We start from the raw sequence: 20,360 nt of genomic DNA, 5'->3' as shown, positions 1-20,360 counted from the left end.
GAGAGACATTCCGTAAAATAAATGGCTTGTACTAGTCACAATTCTAAGGCCATAAAAGAAAACGCATCTCAAGGAACTGTTCCACGTTAACTGTTCCACATTAAACTAAAGAGATATGGCAACTACATGCAAGATGTGGTCCTGAAAGGGATCCTAGAAAAGACTTTTGAAATAATTTTTCTGTAAGGGAAAATAGGACAGTTAAAAAATAGTAGGCCAATTGAATATGACCTGTAGACCAGTTAATAGTACTATATCAACACTGATTTGCTGATTTTCCTGATTTTATTATGCTTATGTAAAAGTATATCCTTATTTTTGAAAAACACACACTGAAATGTTTAGGGATAAGTGGCATTTAGTCTCCAACTTACTCTCAAATGGTCCAAAAAATAAAAAATAAAAATGAACCTGGTAAAATCTTAACTTTTGGGGAACCTAGTGGAAGACCTTACAGGAACTCTTTGCACTGTTTTAGCAAACATTTATGGAAATCTGAAGTTATTTCATAAATACAAAGTTAAAACCTGTGAGCCCCCAGAATTTCTCAGAGGCCTTAAATATTGTATTTTGATGACCAAACTCAACCTGCATTCTTATCATCCTCACACATATAATCAATATCCTCCCCTCCCTGGCCAATCTCTTGCCTCCTTTCTCTTCCTAGGTTGAGGATGCTCCAGAGGAAAGTGCAACCAAACCTCTCTGGCAGCCCCTGTGAGGTGAGGGCAGGTGGTTTGATTGCACATAACAGGAGGTTGCTTTTTATGACTTTGTTGCACAGCTCTTGGCCCTTCTGAGTACTAATAAAGTCCAAACTGATCATCCTGCAGGAGGAAAGGAGAAAGCTAAAAGGATGATGAGAAGTTCGTTCAATAATTTTCTATCTCCTGTCCAATTTTCTTTCATCTATACCCGGATTTCTTCTCTGTCCAGGGATTCATGTAACGGGCTAGTTTTCGCTTTGGGGAAACTTTAATAATGATCACAGCCTCATTCTTTGTGGGGGTGGGGTGGAACAGTCAGATCTCACAAGCCGTTTGTGGAAGTCTTATCAATCTGGGGAGTCTTACCTAAACCCCCAACTTACAAAAGCAGAACTAAGATCTGTGGCTCCAGAGACTGAAGGTACCAGAGGAGGCTCAGCTCTCAAGCAGGCAACCACAGCTGGGCTCAAAATGGAGCTGCCCTGAGCTCCCAGGGCCTGCAAATGCAATGCAGCACTTCCTCATTAGCTAATGTGCTCCACTCAGCACAACAGCAAGTAAGAGCTGTCAGAGGCTCCAGGTGGCTGCTTTACATTCAGCAGGAGAAGCAGGCATTCCGTGATTATGAGGATACATTCTGTGTCTCACCATGTCAATAAATTACACAGGATTTGGTGTTATGCTGTCTTCACTACACACCACTAAATGTGGGTAAGGGTTTCATTTTGCTATTCACGAATTTTAAAAGGAAGGTGGCCTGCCTTAGACATACCCTGCCTCTCCTCCTTGTGCGTAGGTTGGTGCCAGTGCTGATGCTGGGCATCTGCATATGGAGACAGTTCGGCTTGTTAATATCACAATGGGCCCAGAGATGGCCGCTTTGATCTGTATTATTAGTCTTGGTGTGAGAATGTCTCTCCCAGATTACAGCATTTGCATCCCAAGCGAGTAGCAGTGATTTCTTTGCTCTTTTTAACTACATTTATTGTGATGTAACATTTCTGAGAACAAGTGCAGGGGCAGGGAAGTAATAAGGAAGTAACTGCCAAGGGAAAGCTGGCTGCCACATTAATCTGACCTTCCAGGTTGTGCTAAATGATGTAGAAAGAACTTCAACTCTAAGATCAACTGACATTTTAATAGGCACCCAGAAAAATCCCATCAATGGTAGGAGGTGTGACTTTTCCTATGGCTGGCACTCTGCAGTGAGAAGTAGCAGCCCTTATCAGCGCTGTGTCTGCAGGCCAGGGGTTTTGAGATTAGGCAGGTAATAATTCTTTGTTTACTGAGCACTCCAGAAGACAAGTCTATTTGAAGTAAAAACAAAAAGACATCACCAAAAACCCCTGATGTCTGGGAATTGCTTTTCCATCCAATCTTTTTTTGTTGTTGTTGTTGTTGTTTTTGAGATGAAGTTTTGCTCTTGTCCCCAAGGCTGGAGTATAGTGGCATGATCTCGGTTCACTGCAACCTCCAACTCCCGGGTTGAAGCAATTCTCCGGCTTAGCTTCCCAGGTAGCTGGGATTATAGGTGCATGCCACCATACTCACTATGTATTTTGTATTTTCAGTAGAGGAGGGGTTTTGCCATGTTGGCCAGGCTGGTATTGAACTCCTGACTTCAGGTAGTCTGCCTGCCTTGGCCTCCCAAAGTGCTAGGATTATAGGTGTGAGCCATTGTGTCCAGCCTTTCATTCAATCTTAAATGAGGTGGAAAGCAGTTAGCAGCCACAGACTGAAGTCAGATTGCCTGGGTTTATTTCCAAACTCCACAATTCCTAGCTTTGTGACCTCATGGAAGTTTTTTAATCTCTCTAGGCCTTTAACATGGGGGTAGTAATAGTATTTATTGTGGCTGTGGGAGTTTCAAATAAGTCAATGTTTGATATAAGTAAAGCACATAGTACAGTGACACATAGCAGGGGCTCTATAATTGTTGGCTCAAAATTATTATTATTGATTCAAAGACCTCCTGAAGGCTATTTCTTGTGATTCTGCTTCTTAATTATCTCAAAGAATAGAAAATCCTGCAGGTAGAAACAGGTTATTAAACAGTGGCTGTCACATTTGTTACTAGAGTTTCTTCTGCCCTAAAAACCTGTCTCAGTTTCCTAAGTTGAGTTCTTTAAACTTTACATTCTTATCTACAAGAGGATAATAATGGATACGAATGAAGGTAACAGTACCTTAGTGTTTATTTTGTGTGATGTTGTGAGATGTCTTCTATTATTATTCCCTCTACGGAGATGAGAAAACTGAGACTCAGAGAGGTGCAGTGACTTGCCCAAAGTCACATAGCAAGACACACTTTAGCACAATTTAGGTGTTCCAGTTCTAAAGCCTGGGCTCTGAAATCCTGTGCCAGAGAAAGCTTGGGGGATTGAGAGGGAGAGAGAAACAGAGAGAGAGAGAAAGGGAAGAGGGCTGAAGGGAGGAAGAGAAGAGACACAACTAGTAATAAGTACTTTCTGAATAAGTGGGTGCAGAAATTCAGTAAGTATACCCTAATGATAACAAAGGAAGTGATATTTCATGTCTTGTGTATACAATTCCAAACACCCATTTTGGCTTTTTTTTTTTTTTTTTAAAGATGACCGTTTTTGTTTTGTTTGTTGTGTAGTCACTGCTTTAAATAACTGCAAGGGCCAGTTCCTCTGAAAGGTGAATTCTTAAAATCTCACAGCGCTGGAAAGCAAGTGCCTAAGCCAAGTCCCTTGTTTTAGAGACGGGCAATAGGGCAGAGAAAAGGGAGGTAATTTGCCTCTCTGCCTGCAATAACTCCAGCGACATCTTCTCCACGTTCATCCTTCCTATGATGGGCCTTCTTGTCAGGAAAAAAAGGTGATTCATTTATTCTCCAATTGTTCATTCAACAAATACCTTCCTTTGTTCCTTTTATAACATCTGAAATGTAAAAATTCTCCTGCTTGTCTACCATTTACTCCCCCGCTTCCTGCAGATAGGAACCTCATCTGTGTTGTTCGCTGCTATATCCCAACTGTACGGAACAACACCGGCCACGTAGCATGTAGTAGATGCTCAGTTGATATCCATTGAATAAAAAATGAATAAATGAATGAAGTGATATTGATTTTTGCCCAGGAAGAAAACATTCTGTGACTTTAAATGGAGATGGAGTGAGAGTAGCACTTGGCTGGAGCCCATAGGTCATAATGGATGCCCAGTGGGGGGTTTAATCAGTACATGCATTTTCTGAATTACAAATTGTGCCAGGGACATTTAATTTCTGTTAATTGGCACCAAGGAGGAGGGGTTGTTATTGAAATCACCAGCCAGCTGGAAGCATGTCCGTGTCAGACCTGTCTGCAAATCAGAATGGACATTTCATAAACCGTGTCACCCTTGGGAAGCTGCAAGTGCCCAGAGGGGCAACACCGATGTGCTTGCTGGCTACATTCTGCGTTACACACAGCCCTGAATCTGAAACCTTCAGCAGATGAGGTGGTGAGGTGGTGGGGACAACCAGAAGAGAAAAGACTGATGAGAATCATGGCATAAAATGCATTTTAAAATGATTGTCATATTTCCCCAACCCTGGCACCACTGACCAGCTTATCTGAAAGGTCAGACAACAAAGCTGAGATTTCTTATCCTTCGGAGCTAGCCCCAACGTCTGCTAATGGTTGCCTTGGACAAGTGATTTATCCTCTGAGTTTCAGTTGTTTGATCTATACGTAGGGAACAACAACACAACTCATGGGGGTTGTGGGTTGTGAAGATTAAATGAGAAAATGAATGTAAAGAACGATGTTGGTAGCTAACATTACAGTATTTTCTTGTGCTGGGCACTGTGCTGATTGTCTCACTTAATCGCCATCAAACCACTCGAGGAAAGCACAATGAATACCCACATTTTACAAGGGAGGGAACTACAGGTTGGAAAAGTTAAATGATTTGCCCATGGTGACACAGCAAGGAAACACGGGGCCTGTATTTGATCCAGGTCATCTGACTCCACTGGACTCTTAGCAACCCTGTAACAAACCCTCTAAGGGATTCACTAGGTACCTGGCACTTAGTCCACATCTAATGAATGGCAGCTAGTAAGAGACTCCGTTCTCGTATTTCGCATTCTTCCTGCTCATCCTGCTTTCAAGCCTACATCATGCCTGCTCATGTCAACAGCTACCACTTCTGAGGTCCCTTCTGTACACCAACATCTGCCTCTTGTCTCACTTGATTTTCTCAGTCATACTATGAAGTGCTGATGATTGTTTCCACTTTTCTGATAAGTAAAGAAAGGCTAAGAGAGTTTGTTAACTTGGTCCAAGGTCAGGTAGCTGAGAAGTGGGGTCAGGATTTGAACCTAGGGATGTATGACTCCAGAGTCCAGGCACTTCCCTCTTCACACATCTTTGTGCTGCTTATTTTTCTAAATCTTTCTTCTCCACAAAGCTCTCTTGACAACTAAAACATTCTCATTGTTCTCTCCTCTCAGTTCTGTCTGGTAGAGCCTAGATTGTACTCTGTTTTGAATTGTGCCTCTACATCAAATAAATGGTAATAGCTACCATTTATTGAACATTTCTATGTACCCAATACCATACTCAGTGCTGGACATGCTGAACTTGTTTAATCCTGTGAGAACTCTACTAGGAAGTATATGGTCTGATCCTAACTTTACAAATGAGAAAACAGGTCTAGGGAGGTGTAACTTTTCCAAGTTTCTTTAGTTATTTGCCTAAGGAAACATAGCTTGTAAGTAATAAAGCTGTGACAAAGCCCCAGGTGATCCGGTTCCATCTCATCATTCCAGCTATTACATTAATTACTTCTCCAGATCTTGTAACATTCTAGTGGAGTGGGAACATAGCTGGTCCTTGACTGTTGCTTTTAGTTCTCTGTTGGAGGCCCCCATAACAAAGAAGTCCTAAGCTCCAAAACTTGCCAACATCTAAAACAACTTAAGCTTAAAAAAAGAATTCAGCTTATAAATAGAATGTGCAGACAGAATATTTAGAAATGTGGTTCTGATATCTAAAATTAGCCTTCCCTTCAAAACAGTATCACCCCTTCTGACTGTTTGACTGTTCTGTTCCTTGTCATGGAAGGTAGTGCTATCTCTCTCTAGCTGTAACTGATATGTCCTATTCATGCAATGCAGTCCTCTCTCTCCTTGACAGAGAATAAAACGTCTCCTACAGAATTGGGGAGAAGGTGGTGGTGGGGCCAGCAGGAATCCGGATACGACCTTTTGAAAGCACTATTTGTTTGAATTCCTCTTTGGTCCTCCAGGCCTGTTTTAGCTGCCTCTCTACATTTTGATTGAAGCTTGCTTTCTATTTATTTGTGAGGGTCTCCTGAATGCCAATAGCCTTCTCAATCCTCTTGGATGGTCAGGGAAGGTCATTAGGATAGTATTGGCCTCCAGGACATGTGTGACCTATAGCACTGAAACTCTGACATCGAAAATGGCTCTCATCAAGTTGGTCGGTCATGTTAGCACTGATTCCAAGAGCATTAACACAGAACGTACACAATGCACAAAACAGCTTCTCAGATATCTTTTGCCTTTCTCCCTAGGTCTTGGCTGGCATCCTTTTAGTCCTTATCAGGCTGCAGCTCTTGTTCATACAGCAGTGACCCCATTTACTTAATTAGCTTGCATCTGTGGGTGTGTATCTACCCCCAAAAGTAATTGCATTTGAACTTTGGATAAACACTAGCAAGGAACACTGGAAGAAGATGTCAGCTCTCTGAGAGCCCTTTTGTTCCTACAGAGGAGACAGAAGTGGAGGTCATTTTGGAGATCATATCCCTCTTCTCATAGGACTCTGCTCTGTATCATTTAGAGTGAAGACAGGCAAAACCAGAAATAATCTCACAAAGAGAGAGCAACCTGGGGAATGCAAAATGATCATTTTCTTTTGATGTCAGTGATCATCAGACCCACACTGCAAGCTCCGGTTCTTTTTCAAGTGGCTTGGCTGTGTCTGGCAACTCTTGCAGCAGGGGTAGATATGCTTTCTGGATTTTTCTGTGCATAAAACTCTCAGGTGTCTTACTTCCCACCCCTACTTGTTGGACAGCAAGACCTTACCTCATAGTTTTTCTCTGGGAGGGCTGGACCCTCTGAGATAAAGCCCCCTCCATCTCCTTCCCCATCTATCGAACTCAGCTGCACATCTCATTTGTCCGTGTTCTCCAATCTCACCCATGTTGATAGTTGCCATTCAAGAAAAGGGATTAAGGTTTTGGATTAGAGTCCTGGGTTCTAGTCGTTGTTGCCTTGGACAGGTCATTTGACCCCTGAGCCTCAATTCTAATCTTTAAAATGGGATAATAGCAGTACTTCTGTCATAGGGTTGGGTAGAATTAAATGACACAAGGCATGTAGCATGTAAAGCGCTTGGCATATAGTAGGTACCTGATAAATGATGCCAATTATTGCTGGATGAGGAGTCAGAGATGCTTTTTAGTTTTACTTTTTTTTTTTTTCAGTTTCCATTACACCTTAAACTAGCTTTGTGATTTAAAGCAAGGAAATGAAACATTCTGAGTCTCAAAGTTTTCTGATCTGTAGTCTGAAGACAAAAGCAGCATTTCCCAGGCCAGGCGCAGTGGCTCACACCTGTAATCCCAGCACTTTGGGAGGCTGAGGCAAGTGGATCACTTGAGCCCAGGAGTTTGAGACCAGCCTGGGTAACACAGCAAAACCCCATCTCTACAAAAAATACAAAAATTAGCTGGGTGTGATGGCACATGCCTGTAGTCCCAGCTACTGGAGGCGGGGGGTATGAAATGGGTGAATTACTTGAGCCAGGGTGTTGAGGGTACAGTGAGCTGAGATTGTGCCACTGCATTCCAGACTGGGTGACAGGAGTGAGACCCTGTCTCAAAAAACCAATCAGCCTACCAACCAAAAATAAACAAGCATTTCCCTGCATACCTCACAAGGTTCTTATGATAATTTATTAAAAGAGTAACAGCAGAAGCAGCAGAAGCAAGATCTCATTTCAGTTTCAGATTCCGAGGAGCTGCTTTTGGTTTCTATGATTAGCTACCTTGAGATGCCAGGCAAGGCCCAGAGGGGAGCTCCTTTAAAGGCCCCCACAACGCTTAAAAGCCCTCAAGTGATCTGGGCTTGGCCACAACCCGTATTTCCTCATTCAGAAGCAACAAGGTCTCCCAAAAGAGGTGTAGTTGGAAAAATTGTCAAAATTCCTCCAAACTAGAAATTCTTAAAACCAGACATGTTGGTGTATCAAAATCAGTTCCCAACAATGAATCAAAGCCTTAGAATCTCAGGGACAGAAGCCAGATGGGAGCTTGACTCTTGAGGCAGAATATCTATGGCCTTAGGTTGCAATATTTGCTTTGAGTAGTGTTTACCAAATATCTCTGTGAGTTGCACTAAAAATTCCATAGGTCTATGTGTGGGAGAATTACATGGGAAAGATAAGTCCAGAATGCAGGGTGGTGGTTGTGAGGGAAGTTATGGGGGCAGAAGAAAGGAATGGAATTGGGAGAGGCATGCAGTGGGCCTCAGTGGTAATGACAATTACTATTTTAAATTTAATTTTATATATTTATTGTTTTTAAAGATGGGGTTTCACCATATTGGTCAGGCTGGTCTTGAACTCCTGACCTCAGGTGATCCACACACCTCAGTCTCCCAAAGTGCTGGGATTACAGGTGTGAGCCACCGAGCCTGGCAGTGACAATTACTGTTTTTAAAAAAGCTGGGTGGCAGGTATATGGTTATTTTTTAAGATCCTGTGTAATTACGTGTATAGACAGGTATTTCATATGTGTGAAACATGTAATATAAAAGGGGAGAAAAGCAGAAAGTAGGACCCACATCCAGGAAAAATTAATAAGAAACAACACTCTCTGAGGGCTGTATCTATTTTCACCTCTCCTGTTAACCACTGCATCTCCATTGCTTCTCACAGAGCCTGATCCAGAGTGGGTGATGGATCACTGCTGTTGAGCGAATAAACGGATAGATGGATGGGTGCATCTGTAACCTCCTCCATGATCCTTATCATCCCCACCATCTTTGACTTGATGGCACACCTCAGATCCCACCTTGCTGCCTTAGCCTTGTCAAAGTGTAGATCAGTGGGCGGAAGTCCTCCTGGGAACACTGTGTTTCTGCTTTGGTCTCGGACATAATCTAGGCCTGGAAAACAATCTGCTTGATCATTTAACATTGTTCTATTTCAAACAAAGCATCCTTGTATGAGTTATTCTCCATGACACCAATTTGCTGCAAGGATCTTTGGAGTTAATGTCTCTGGTTTGGTCCTGACTGCCAAACATATTTCCTAAGTGACTGTCTTTCATGGTCACCTGAGAGGTTGCTGGAAGTGCTAGCACTATCTTCTCTCAGCCAAAGGGAGAACTGGGAGGTCTTTTCTCTCAAGATATGAACAAGAGAAGCATCAGTGGCAGCAGCTGCTGGCCCGGCACTGCCTCGTGCCAGCTTGCTAAGCACTTGGTCCCAGCTGGAAAGACTTGATAGGACTTTGCCGTTCTGCCTGCCACAGCTGTTCACTTCCCAGGCAGGGAGTCCAGAAGATATGTAGCTGCCTGTGTGGTCAGAGGTGGGTGAGAGGAATGAGGATGGATACTTGTTCCTCTCATGGAAACAGATAACTTCCGTACCTGCCGAACCAATGCCAGAGGAGCTGGGAAGTTCATAGGCATTGCTAAAACCTTTGAAGGTGTTAGCTGAGAAAGACCAGTGAGCATGGAGCTGCCCTCCCTCCCAGTCAGCTCCTTTCCTGGGCCCAGGGCCAGGTGAAGGTGATTGTCAAGGGCTGGACAGTGGTCAGGAGTGGGCTGAGAGGAGTGCTGGGCTTGTTAGAAGTGCTCTTGGCTTCTGCATAACCTCTCTGGGTCCTATGCTGTACTCTAGGGTCATAGTTAAGATATTTAGCAAGCAGGATGGCATAGGCACTGGTCAGGTGGAATGGAGAAAGTCTTTATGGCCAGAGGTCTTAGCTGCACCTGGCCTGAGCCTTTAGGTGCTGGATGGGAGAGTGATCGGGAGGACCTGGGGGAAGGACCAGGGTGTGGGTATGAGGAAGCCTTGGGGAGCTCAGAGCACCCAGTATTCACCTATCAGTACAAACCTCTTTCAACATTCCACCAACCAATGTGGCCACACTCCTGCTGGACATCAGGGCTGAATGTTGGCTCTGAGAAAGGTGGATTAGAGCCTCACATTTTATGAGAATCAGATTCACTTGGGGAGATTGTTAAAAGTAACAGATGCCCAGAGCTCACTTCCAAACTACTGAGTGAGACTCTTTACGGCCCAGGCCAGGCTTACTACACTCCTGAGATCTGAGTTTCCTGGATCAGCTGATTTCTAAGGAATCTGCAACTTTCCAGGGGTTTATGAGGACTTGAGAGATAAGAGTCCTGCACAGTCTTTGGGGGGAATATGTCCAATTCAGGGGCAGGCCACGTGGGTGAGTGAAGCAGGCTGCTGGGGTGCAGCACAATGAAGAATGAACGTTCATTTATTTGAAGCCACCTGGACCCTGACCTAGCCCCCTGGATGGCTGCTGCCGGGGAAGGCAGGCCTGGTGTGGACAGACCCCCTGCCTTCTCAAGACACACTGGAGGTCACTGAACCACATTTTGAGTCAGTCCTGCATCTCTTCAAGACACAGGTGGGTGCGCTCCTTTAAACTCCTCCTGCTCTGAAATCCCTGTCTGTGGGACAGAAGGGTGGGTTCCACACACAACGGGAAGGAGACAAGTCCCAAGTGAGGATCTTGATGCTGCTTAATGAAACCATTTCTTCAGGTATGGTCCTCAGAGTATGTCCCCAGCTGGGCGTGACCCGCCATCCCTGCTCAGACATCTCCTATTTTCCCCCAATCAAATCCTATTCTTAGCACCTTTCATAGCACTGAGATACCAGAGTCTGACCACAGGGCAAAGGGGCACTCTTCCTAGGGACTGTCCGAACCTTAGCTGAGTGATGGTGCTCTCACAAGATGGAATTTTCACCTTCAGACTTGAGGGGCTAGGGTTCTACCTGGGATCTCTGGAATGTTCCACAGGGAAATGAATTCCTCTAAGTATAAGAGAATTTGGCTCCACTGCTACAGTTAAACCTAAATGCTGAGGCTCTTTTCTTGCTTGGAATGCCCTTTCCCCACCACTTTGTGTATCTGACTCGCTCTTGTGCTAAGGATTCAGACGCTGTTCTGTCTTCCAGGACTAGTCTGTGTATCTCCTTTTAGCACCACAGTCCTGGGCGGGCCCTTGTGTTAGAATTTCTCACCTGAAATTTCAGTAGCCTGCTTGCTTAAAAATATCCCATCTAAAATTTGTCAGGTGTTCATGATGCCAGCACTGTTTAAGTCACTTTGTATCATTATCTCAGATAATCCTCATAATAGCCTAATGAGGTTGGCACTACACTGTATTATTCCGATGTAAGAAAATGAGGCTCTGAGAGATGAAGTAACTTGCCTGACATCCCATGGCCAGAAAGTGGCAAATGAAGACCTGAACTGTGTGCACAGCAGAGCCTTCTGGGCTCTTTTGCGTTTGCAACCAAAAATGCCCTGTGCTGCCTCCTGGCAGTCCAGAATCAGCATCCGGGAGTCAAGGATGGGTTTTTGGTTCATGCAGCAAATCCCAAGTTGGGCTCTGAAGTCAGATACTTTGAAATTGCATCCTTGTCTGTGGTTAGCCTTCAAGCTTCAGTCTCTTTGGCTCTGAAATGGGGACAATCTACCTGCCTTATAGGGATATGGTGGAAATTACATGAGAGGATGTGTTATAATCTTCATTGCTGTGCTTAGCACACAGTAAAGGTTAAGAACATGTTGTGGTTGGGAATGATGGCGCACGTCTGTAATCTCAGCACTTTGAGAGGCCAAGGCATGAAAAGACCAAGCCCAGGAGTTTGAGTCCAGCCTGGACAACATACCAAGACTCTGTCTCTACAAAAAGTATCACAATAAATTTACAAAGCATGTTAAATAAGTTAAAGCTGCTAGTGAAGCCAACTTTTACTTGGAAATAACATCCTCTGCCCCTTTCATGCCCTCTTAAAACTCCACAAAGATGGGATTTGCTTTGGGAGAGGGTGAGTTTGATGCTGTGCATGGGTGAAGAGGCTGGATGGAGTGCAGGTGGCACGGCTTGGAGTTGTTTGCATCTCTCAGAGGGGTTATCCCATAGAGATAATAGACGGTGGGAAGAACATTCCATTTCATTTGGAAGGCAAGGACATCTCCACTACATCTAAACACCCTGCTCATCCGCCACAAAACATAAAGATTAACTGGATGCATCACTACTGAGGAACAGACTAAATACTTGATCGGCCAGTCATGTCATATCTCTGCCAGTCTGGGTGTAGAGCAGATGCTAAACATTGCTAAAGCCATTGAGAGTGCTTTTTGGGTAAAGATGAGGTATAGGTATTTACATTTTGACAAATCACACAATGCCTCCCTGTCCTTGTGACTTTATCTCATTTCTCCAATTGGATTATTATATTTAGTTCCATGAGGCATGGATTTGGGCATGTTGATTTTGTGGAACTAATGGGTCAATATCTCATATTTGTTTAGGTCCACAAAGGTGAGATATTGACCCAAAGTTTGTGAGATATGGACCCAAACGTGATTGAGATTGCTAGAACAACGTGCTATCATGTTGGCTCTACTGCCCCCTAAGGTCTGACACAATGGCAGCATGTTATGAGAGGAGTATGGTTTTGTTTTGTTTTATTAAGGTCTGGAAAATGTGGACAATTCAATTTGCTAAGTGTGTGAGTGGATATGTAAAAAGATACGTGTTTTGAATCCCAGGACCTTCAAGAACTATCTAGGGGAAAGGTCTAAGTAGACCTGCCTTTTCTTTTTCTTTCTTTTTGTTTTTTATGGCACCCAGCCTTAGCAGCAAATGTTATTTATGTGTTAAAGTGCTCACATTGATGGGCATGCAATAAATGTTAAATCACAACAATTAAGTTTAATGAGAATTAATGGTTGTCTCACAGCATTGTCTTGGCTTCCTGGGATGCCTCCTCTACCCTGATTACAAGGCTCTGCCTGGCTGGTCCTGCTCATGTCAGTTCCATCTTAGTGGGGTCACCTAGCTGTGCCCATTCTTCATCGCAGGCTCCGTCCTTCTTCCCACAGCCTGTCGGGAATGTAAGGTTGACCATCCCTTGTCTCCTTTAGCCTCTTCTGCGTGGCTTCTCTCAATCCTCTTTCACTCTTACTCTCACACCCACCTTCTTTCCTCCATATTTTCTTTGCCCTCCTACTTTCTCCTTCTCCTTTACCCTCTTCTTTCCTCCAGTTTTCTTTGTTCTCCCCATTTTATAGCAGCTTTCCCCTAGGAAGCTCCCCCACCCCAGCCTCAGGCTGCCATATTCCCATGATGTTGTTGTCTTGTGGGTGAAACAGCTCATTTGCCCCAAGTGAGAAGAAACCAGGGGAAGTCAGGACAATATATATCCAAATATATAGCTAAACCCACCCCACATAAGGTTGTTTTTAAGCATGTTGTGCTTTTTTTCTTTTTTTAGAGTCTCGCTCTGTCGCCCTGGCTGGTGCGCAGTGGTGCGATCTCAGCTCACTGCAACCTCCGCCTCCCAGGTTCAAGCTATTCTTGTGCCTCAGCCTCCCAAGTAGGTGGTATTACAGGCACATGCCATCGCGCTTGGCTAATTTTTGTGTTTTTAGTAGAGATGGGGTTTCATCATGTTGGCCAGGCTGCTCTCAGACTCCTGACCTCAAGTGATCTGCCCGCCTCCGCTTCCCAAAGTGTTAGGATGACAGGTGTGGGCCACCATGCCTGGCCCACGTTGCGCTTTCTTGAAGTCAGACTATATGTCTAAACCCTAACCCCATATAGGATTGTTTGTAAGCATGCTGTGTTTTCTAGAAGTTTGACTGTAGAGCCAGGATGAATTAATTGTCCATAATACCATACATGGCCCTATCCATAGCCATATGCTTTCTTCTTATCTATCACCTAAGATTACATGTGGGAAAAACAGACCGAGAAGCTTAAAGTGTGGTAATCTTTTGATATTTGGTACTCAGAGATCTTTCTGACCTTCTTAAGTGGAGGATACTCAGGAAGCTGACTCCTAGTTTTATTGGGTTCTGAAAACGCTCAAAGTATCCACCTCACACTCCTCACAGAAATTCTCCTTTGCAGCCAGGATCATGATTTTACAGAGGGAAAATGATATGGCAGCTACTAGTGGCCAGTGTAGAGGCCCCAGATGATGGGAGAAGCTGTTCTGATGCTTGTTGAGGATACTGCAAGGTCAAAGAAGCAATGCCAACAATCCCACCATTGTCACACACCTGCTGCAGCCCCCTTTAGGACACCATAGAAATTCTACACAGGAACACGGGAATGACAAGAGGCACACTCCATGCTGGGGCATGAAGTGGGCACAATAATTTTTCACTCCTTGGTCTGAGTAAGCGAGCTCTGCGGCATCAAATCATTATGTTTGTATGTTTGGAAGGTCACCCAGTCTATCCTCCCACCCAGGGCAGGAATTCCTGCTCCCACCTTTCCTTTCCTGGAGGTAAAATAGAAAGAACAGGGACCCACGCTCAAGTCCCCAAAGAATGGCAGGATACCCTCAGTGGAGGCAGATTGTATTTAAATGCAATTCACCTCTTTGGGGTCTAGGAAAAGCCACCCGTAGGTTCATTTGCTGGGAAACACGGTCTGCATGGCTGAGGAAGTGGGCACCAGGGTTGCGGCCTTGCCAGGAGCTGACTTTCTCCGGAAGTCTGTCTGTTGTCCGGAGTGGCAGCCACTTCGGTGGGCAAATAGGACGGTCATCTCTGGGCCCATGGAGGCTCCTTCAGGCTGGGATGCCTTGAGGGTGACTGGCTGTTCAGGCTTTCCAGAGGTGGGATGGGAGGTATAATGTTTGGTGGGAGGAGGGCTGTAATTCTGAAATCTCACGGTTTTGACTTGCTGCAAGAGAAAGGAGAGGAAATGGACATGGGTGAGTGGGAGATGTCAGTTTTCCTATGCTTATCCCCACTTGAAAGGCCTCATTTATGTGTTTACTCTGCAAATATCAGTGCCTACCATGAGTGTCAAGTGCTATGATGGGGGAAGTACGAGATGCTGAGAGTGCAGAGGACCCTCTAACTCCATCTGGAAGTGGAGAAGCCAGGGAAGTCTTCCAGAGGCATTAAACTGAGAACCACAAAAGGATTAGGACTTATCTGGGAGAAATAGGGCAGGCCACTGCCTATGAAAACAGCCTGAGGCAAGAGGGTACGATCTCTTCCGGAAGACAAAAGAAATTTACCTTGACTCTCTTCTGTCTACCTACTATTAAGGCTAATCTCAAGGCTTTCCTTTTGTTTGAAGCCTCTCTCCCGATAGAGATTTCCATGTGGCCTTATAAGTCCTTAGAGTGCAGTTTGCAAACTGGACACCTGCTGGCTGAATTTAGCCTGCAGAACGTTTGAGGGTTTGATTGACTTGCCAACACATAAAAATTGGGAGATTGCATATAAAAATCAGAATTTCATATGCCCCCCCCCCCAAAAAAAAAAATTAAAGTTCTGGCACACTGGACCTATCCCTTATTCTGACAACAGCGGGTCAGACCTGAGAAGCAGGGCCCCCTTTACATAAGAAACAAGGTCCCCAGTTTATGCCAATTCCCCCTTTCCCTCCTTCCTTTCACCTCTCCTTGCCTGTTATGTATCTGTCAGGTACCTATAGGTATAGCATTTGCTTTGGCCAGTCTCTGTCTTAGCCACTGCTCAGGAATGATATCTTTTTTTTCCATGCAGTTCAATCCTAGTGCCCCAATAAGATCTGAGTTTCCTCATACTTTCTGACCCTCATCACATCTAGCCAAGATCTGGGCATTTATGAAATGCTTATGGTTGTATCTAAAAGCTTGGAGTAATGGCCAACTGGCGCCTAGAAAACTTTGAACTTTTTCTTTAATTCAGAATAAGACCTCCCAACATTTATATCTGTCAATGCTTTTTCCATTGCCTTTCCCTCTGAGCTTACAGCTTAGTATTAAGAGCATGAGTTTGTATCAGATCTGGATTCTACTCCACATATATGTGTCAACTCTGTGGTCCTGGGTAATCTTCTTGAACTCCCTGAGCTACCATTTTCTAATTTTAAAATGAGGATGAAACTAATGCCTATTTGAGAGGGTTGTTGTCAGGATTAAATAGAGGAGGCACATGAAGTACTGAGCACAGTGCCTGCCAGCTTGTTAGTACTTAGTAACTGCTTAACCAACAGGGGGAACTACATCCTCTTTCCATTCTGAGGGGAATGGATGATGATGGTAGAATGACGCTGATGGCGGTGGTGATGGAGGTAGTGATGGCGATGATGTGATGATGGTGATGTTCCATAAGTTAAAAGACAGCAACAAGCATCACCTAACTTTCTTACTGTCTTCTCTTCCCACCATCCCTTCTGCTTCAAAGATATTATCAAGAACGTAAGCCTTTTACAAAAACTCTTATGTCTTTTAGTGGGAAAAGTCCTGGACTAGAAGTTAACAGATCTGACCTCTGCCACGGAGGTCACAATAAGTTAGTTGGAGTCATTACCATTCAGTGTGACCTCGATGTAACTTACATTATCCTGTGTCTCAGTTGCCTCTTTCTTTTTTTGAGACTTTTGTTGCCCAGACTGGAGTGTAATGGTGCGATCTCGGCTCACTGCAATCTCCACCTCCTGAGTTCAAGTGATTCTCCTGCCTCAGCCTCCTGAGTAGCTGGGATTACAGGCGCCCGCCACAACGCATGACTAATTTTGTATTTTTAGTAGAGACAGGCTTCTCCACGTTGGTCAGGTTGGTCTTGAACTCCTGACCGCAGGTGATTGGCCCTCCTCAGCCTCCCAAAGTGCTGGCCAAATGGCGTGAGCCACTGCGCCCAGCCAGTTGCCTCTTTTATACAATGCATAATTATGTGTCAAACCCTACGTAAGCACTTCACATATCTCATTTTTCTCCACTTCAATACTGTGTGGCCATTACTTATTCTACTTCCATTTTACAGATTATGCAAAATAAGTGTTTCAGAAGGGTGAAGTATTTTGACCAAAGTCACCCAGCTAGCAAGCAGCAGAGCTGGAATTCAAAACAAGATTTGTCTAATGCCAAAGTCATCTTTGTTACAAGCCGCTTTGGGGCCTCAAAAGATGTATAAAATATTCAGGAAACATCAAGGAGACTCAGTAACACATGTAGGGAGGGTGTGAATGATGTAGGGATGTTGGCCATAGCACAGTGGGGAGCTGGGGAGGAGGAGTGTTATGTGTGAGGATTCTTTTGAGGCTGCAATTTTGGTTCCTTGTCCACCAACACTAAAATCTCAGAGCTGAGACACTGTGCAAAGCGGAGGATCGAAAGAGTCAGGCCCCCACTGTCACTCTGATCCTACCTTTTCGATGCCATTTCTTGAGTTTTCTGGTTTCACCAGGATGGATGGTGGGGCAGACGCAGGTGGTTTTGGCAGAGACTCACTCTTGACGGGGATTTCCTTGCCTTCCATGATGAGAGAGCTGGCTGCTGAGTGGATCCGGGCCTCACTGCCCCTGCTGATGCATGTGAGGGCGGGCTCCCCCGTGGGGGCATGCTTGGGCCCCATCTCCACCACCATGGCTGAGGGGGAGGAGGGGACCCCCTGTGGCTGGTAGGATTGGAACTGCTGAGGCCGAACGACCATGGTGGGGCTGCGTCTGAGGGAGCCTACCACGAGAGTGGGGATCCCGGACTGGACGGGTCTCTGCAGGGATCCATCTGGGGAATTACAGGACAGAGAGGTTAGCAGCAGGGGCAGCTAGCAGTAGGTTGGGTGGGGCTGGGTAAGCAGTGCATCCTGGTATCCCAGAATAGACAAGTGCTTTCCTAATCTGACTACATTCACATTCTCTTGGGGTCTTTCAAAGGTGACTTTATTCTTTTTTTAGTGCTGTTTACTGATGCTGGCAGCAAATAGCTCTCTGGCTGAATGGTGTGTGTGTGTGTGTGTAGATGGGCTGTCAGCAGAAGGTATATTGCTTCCATTTGCCTTTGGTCTCTCTCTCTCTCTCTCTCTCTCTCACACACACACACACACGCACACACACACGCGAAGCAGACACAGAGGCAGGCAGACCAAATAGGAAACAAATGACAGAATCAGAGACAGGAGATTGAGAAACACAAAGGAGAGGCAACTGAAAAGACTGGGAGAGAGGAAAATAAGAAAAGAGAAAGGGAAAGTCTGACCAGCGACTTGCTGTGAAAATCCTAACAGAAGCTTTAGGCATGTGGTGGGGGGTCGCTTTTTGTCGGGGCCTGCAGGGAGAAAGGGTGAGTGGAAATCACTGTGACTGCTAGGCAAGCACAACAGCAGACAGAGGCGAATTTGGAAAGGGTATTCCACAGTGAGGGCTGTGAGGATGGGCTTGGCAATGTCTCATGACAGAAGATCTGGAATCAGACCTCCTGGGGAGCCTGGGATAAGTAAGTCACATCACCTCTCTGCACCTCAGTTTTCTCATTTGTAAGCTGGAGATAATAACAGTATGTCATCAGGCTGCTGTGAGGATTGCATTCTATTAGGTGTGCTAAGAGTTAGGATAGTGCCTGGACCATGATCAATGCTGCGTGTTTGTAAGCTATCCTTATTTTTGGTTAAAGGATAGCATATCCTTTAACCAAGAGTTTGGTTTTGTCACTTCCTGAGCTCATTCTTCTTCTCCTTTTTTTTTTTTTTTAATTGAAATGGAACTGTCTCAGTAAAAGGCCATTTCTTCCCCTGAAATTCTCTGGCAGGCAGGAGATCTCCTGCCCTCAGCTACATATGTCCTGCAGCTGACCTGGGGAATCGGGAGTTCATTGCATTCTGTGGGGAGGTGGAAGAGATACCCCTTTCTCCATAAGGGTTTAGAGCATTTAGAGAGCTGCAGGTTTTATCCCAGCCAGAGCTGCTAGTCTTCTGTGACACTCCACAGACTCGAGTTTGAATCAAAGTCATTTGTGTCCAGCACAGAGGGCCTGAGCCAAGGCCAGGCTGCATCGTGACTCTATCAAACCAGATGTGTACATGAAAAGCAGGACACTCACTTAACAGAGTCGGTGTCCTCAGCTGCTGCAAGCAAGCCAGTCACTATTTACACAACTGTGACCTTTCAATTTAGACATTTATTTTTCTACCGACAGCCCTGTGAGGTTCACACGGTCAATTCTCCCGTCATTTCTCTTTGCTCTGGAGAGACTGATAGCTTGCCAGCCTCACCTTGGGAAAAGACAGAAAGAGAAAGCCTCCGGGACCTGGGAAGTCAAAGAAGCACCAGGCAGACATGTCCTTAGGCTCCTGTAAATGTGTGAAAAATTGGTCCGATGCCTTATCTATTTATCTTGTCAATTCCTAATTTCCCGGAGAGTTAATGCTTTCTTATTACATGTGCATACAGTGCAAGCAGTCGAAGCTTCATGCCGATCAAGATTTTGCTAAGGTGGAGAGGGAGTATATTAAGGAAAGTGTGAGCAATTGCTTTTGGGATGCAACTCTGCATATCTAAGTGTGAATGTTTTTTCTTTTTTCAAATCAAATATATATATATATATATTTCCTTGAGACAGGCTAGACTGGAGTTCAGTTGGAGACTGTAGCTCACTGCAGTCTCAACTTCCCCGGCTCAAGCCATCCTCCCACCTCGGCCCCAAAAGTAGCTAAGACCACAGGCATGTATCACCATGCTCAGCTTCTTCCTTTAATTTTTTTAGAGATGAGGTCTCGCTATATTGCCCAGGCTGGTCTTGAACTCCTGAGCTCAAGCGATCCTTCCACCTCAGCCTCCCAAAGTGCTAGGATTACAGGTGTGAGCCACACACATTCAGCTGTGTATGAACATTTCAACCCTAAGTGAGTTCATGCTCACTTAGGATGAACCAAAGATGATTTAATTGTAGTAGCAATGATAGTAATAAAAAAGCTATATAAAAAGCAAATGTTTCTTGACAGATTATTATGTGCCAGGCACTGTGCTATCAGCCATATATGGGTTGTTTTATTAAGTTAACCCTGACGAGGCAGGAATTTTTATTTCCCTTTTACAGAAGAGTGAACTGAAGGCTGAAGAAATTAGTCATTTTCTCAAGGTTATTGTGGTGGGTTTGCCTACAGTGTGTGTGTTGAGGGGAGCGGTGGAGGGAAGTACAGGAAGGTGGTGGAGGGAGGCATGGTTGAGTGGAATGAAGTGCCCAGAGTCATGGGACTGGTGGTCAGGCAGGCTGTCAGATGAAAAAGGCACGGGACCGCGAAGGTAAGATATGTGCTTTCTTTTTAACGGAGGAGTTTTCCTTTAAAAGGTGTATATTGTCCCACACAGTATTCTTCTGCTTTGACCACTCATATTGCATTTTCATTAATTCATTTGTTAAGATTGTAAGAGAGATCACAGAGTTTAGTTTAATTCAGAGAACATAGAATAAATCATATTTATGGGGCTTGGCTAGTTGTCGTCTTCTACAGAGGTATAAGGAAATAAAATCTTGATGTTTTGTAGAATTGGGTTTCAAACGCTTTTTACAATGTTTGAAAAGGAAGTCTTGTGTGGAAGTTCACTATGTGTAGAGACAACAGTGTGGCTCTTAAGATGAAGAATCTGTATGCATTGCCATGTGTG

The 20,360-nt window shown here is 44.6% G+C and overlaps 1 protein-coding gene across 10 annotated transcripts in view; it reads right to left on the bottom strand.

Moving 5' to 3' along the window:
• SH3RF2 (SH3 domain containing ring finger 2) overlaps window positions 1–20,360 on the bottom strand; it is a 159,561-nt gene that overhangs the window by 3,977 nt on the left and 135,224 nt on the right. For 8 of the 10 annotated variants that reach the window (XM_035287542.3, XM_035287547.3, XM_078362278.1 and 5 more), the window contains 2 exons: window positions 17,126–17,484; window positions 14,355–14,663 (listed from right to left, as the gene is read on the bottom strand). In XM_035287542.3, coding sequence (XP_035143433.2) covers window positions 14,388–14,663; window positions 17,126–17,484 — 635 coding nt within the window. In that variant the 3' untranslated portion in view covers window positions 14,355–14,387. Of the gene's footprint in view, window positions 1–12,654; window positions 13,985–14,354; window positions 14,664–17,125; window positions 17,485–20,360 lie in introns of those variants that run through there. The other 2 variants (XM_078362243.1, XM_035287545.3) reach the window with 2 other exon arrangements.

The sequence above is a fragment of the Callithrix jacchus genome, chromosome 2 (genome assembly GCF_049354715.1).
Source record: "Callithrix jacchus isolate 240 chromosome 2, calJac240_pri, whole genome shotgun sequence".
Lineage (NCBI taxonomy): Eukaryota > Metazoa > Chordata > Mammalia > Primates > Cebidae > Callithrix > Callithrix jacchus.
The sequence above is the reverse complement of the archived record's forward strand: the minus strand, read 5'-3'. Positions and strand labels throughout refer to the sequence as shown.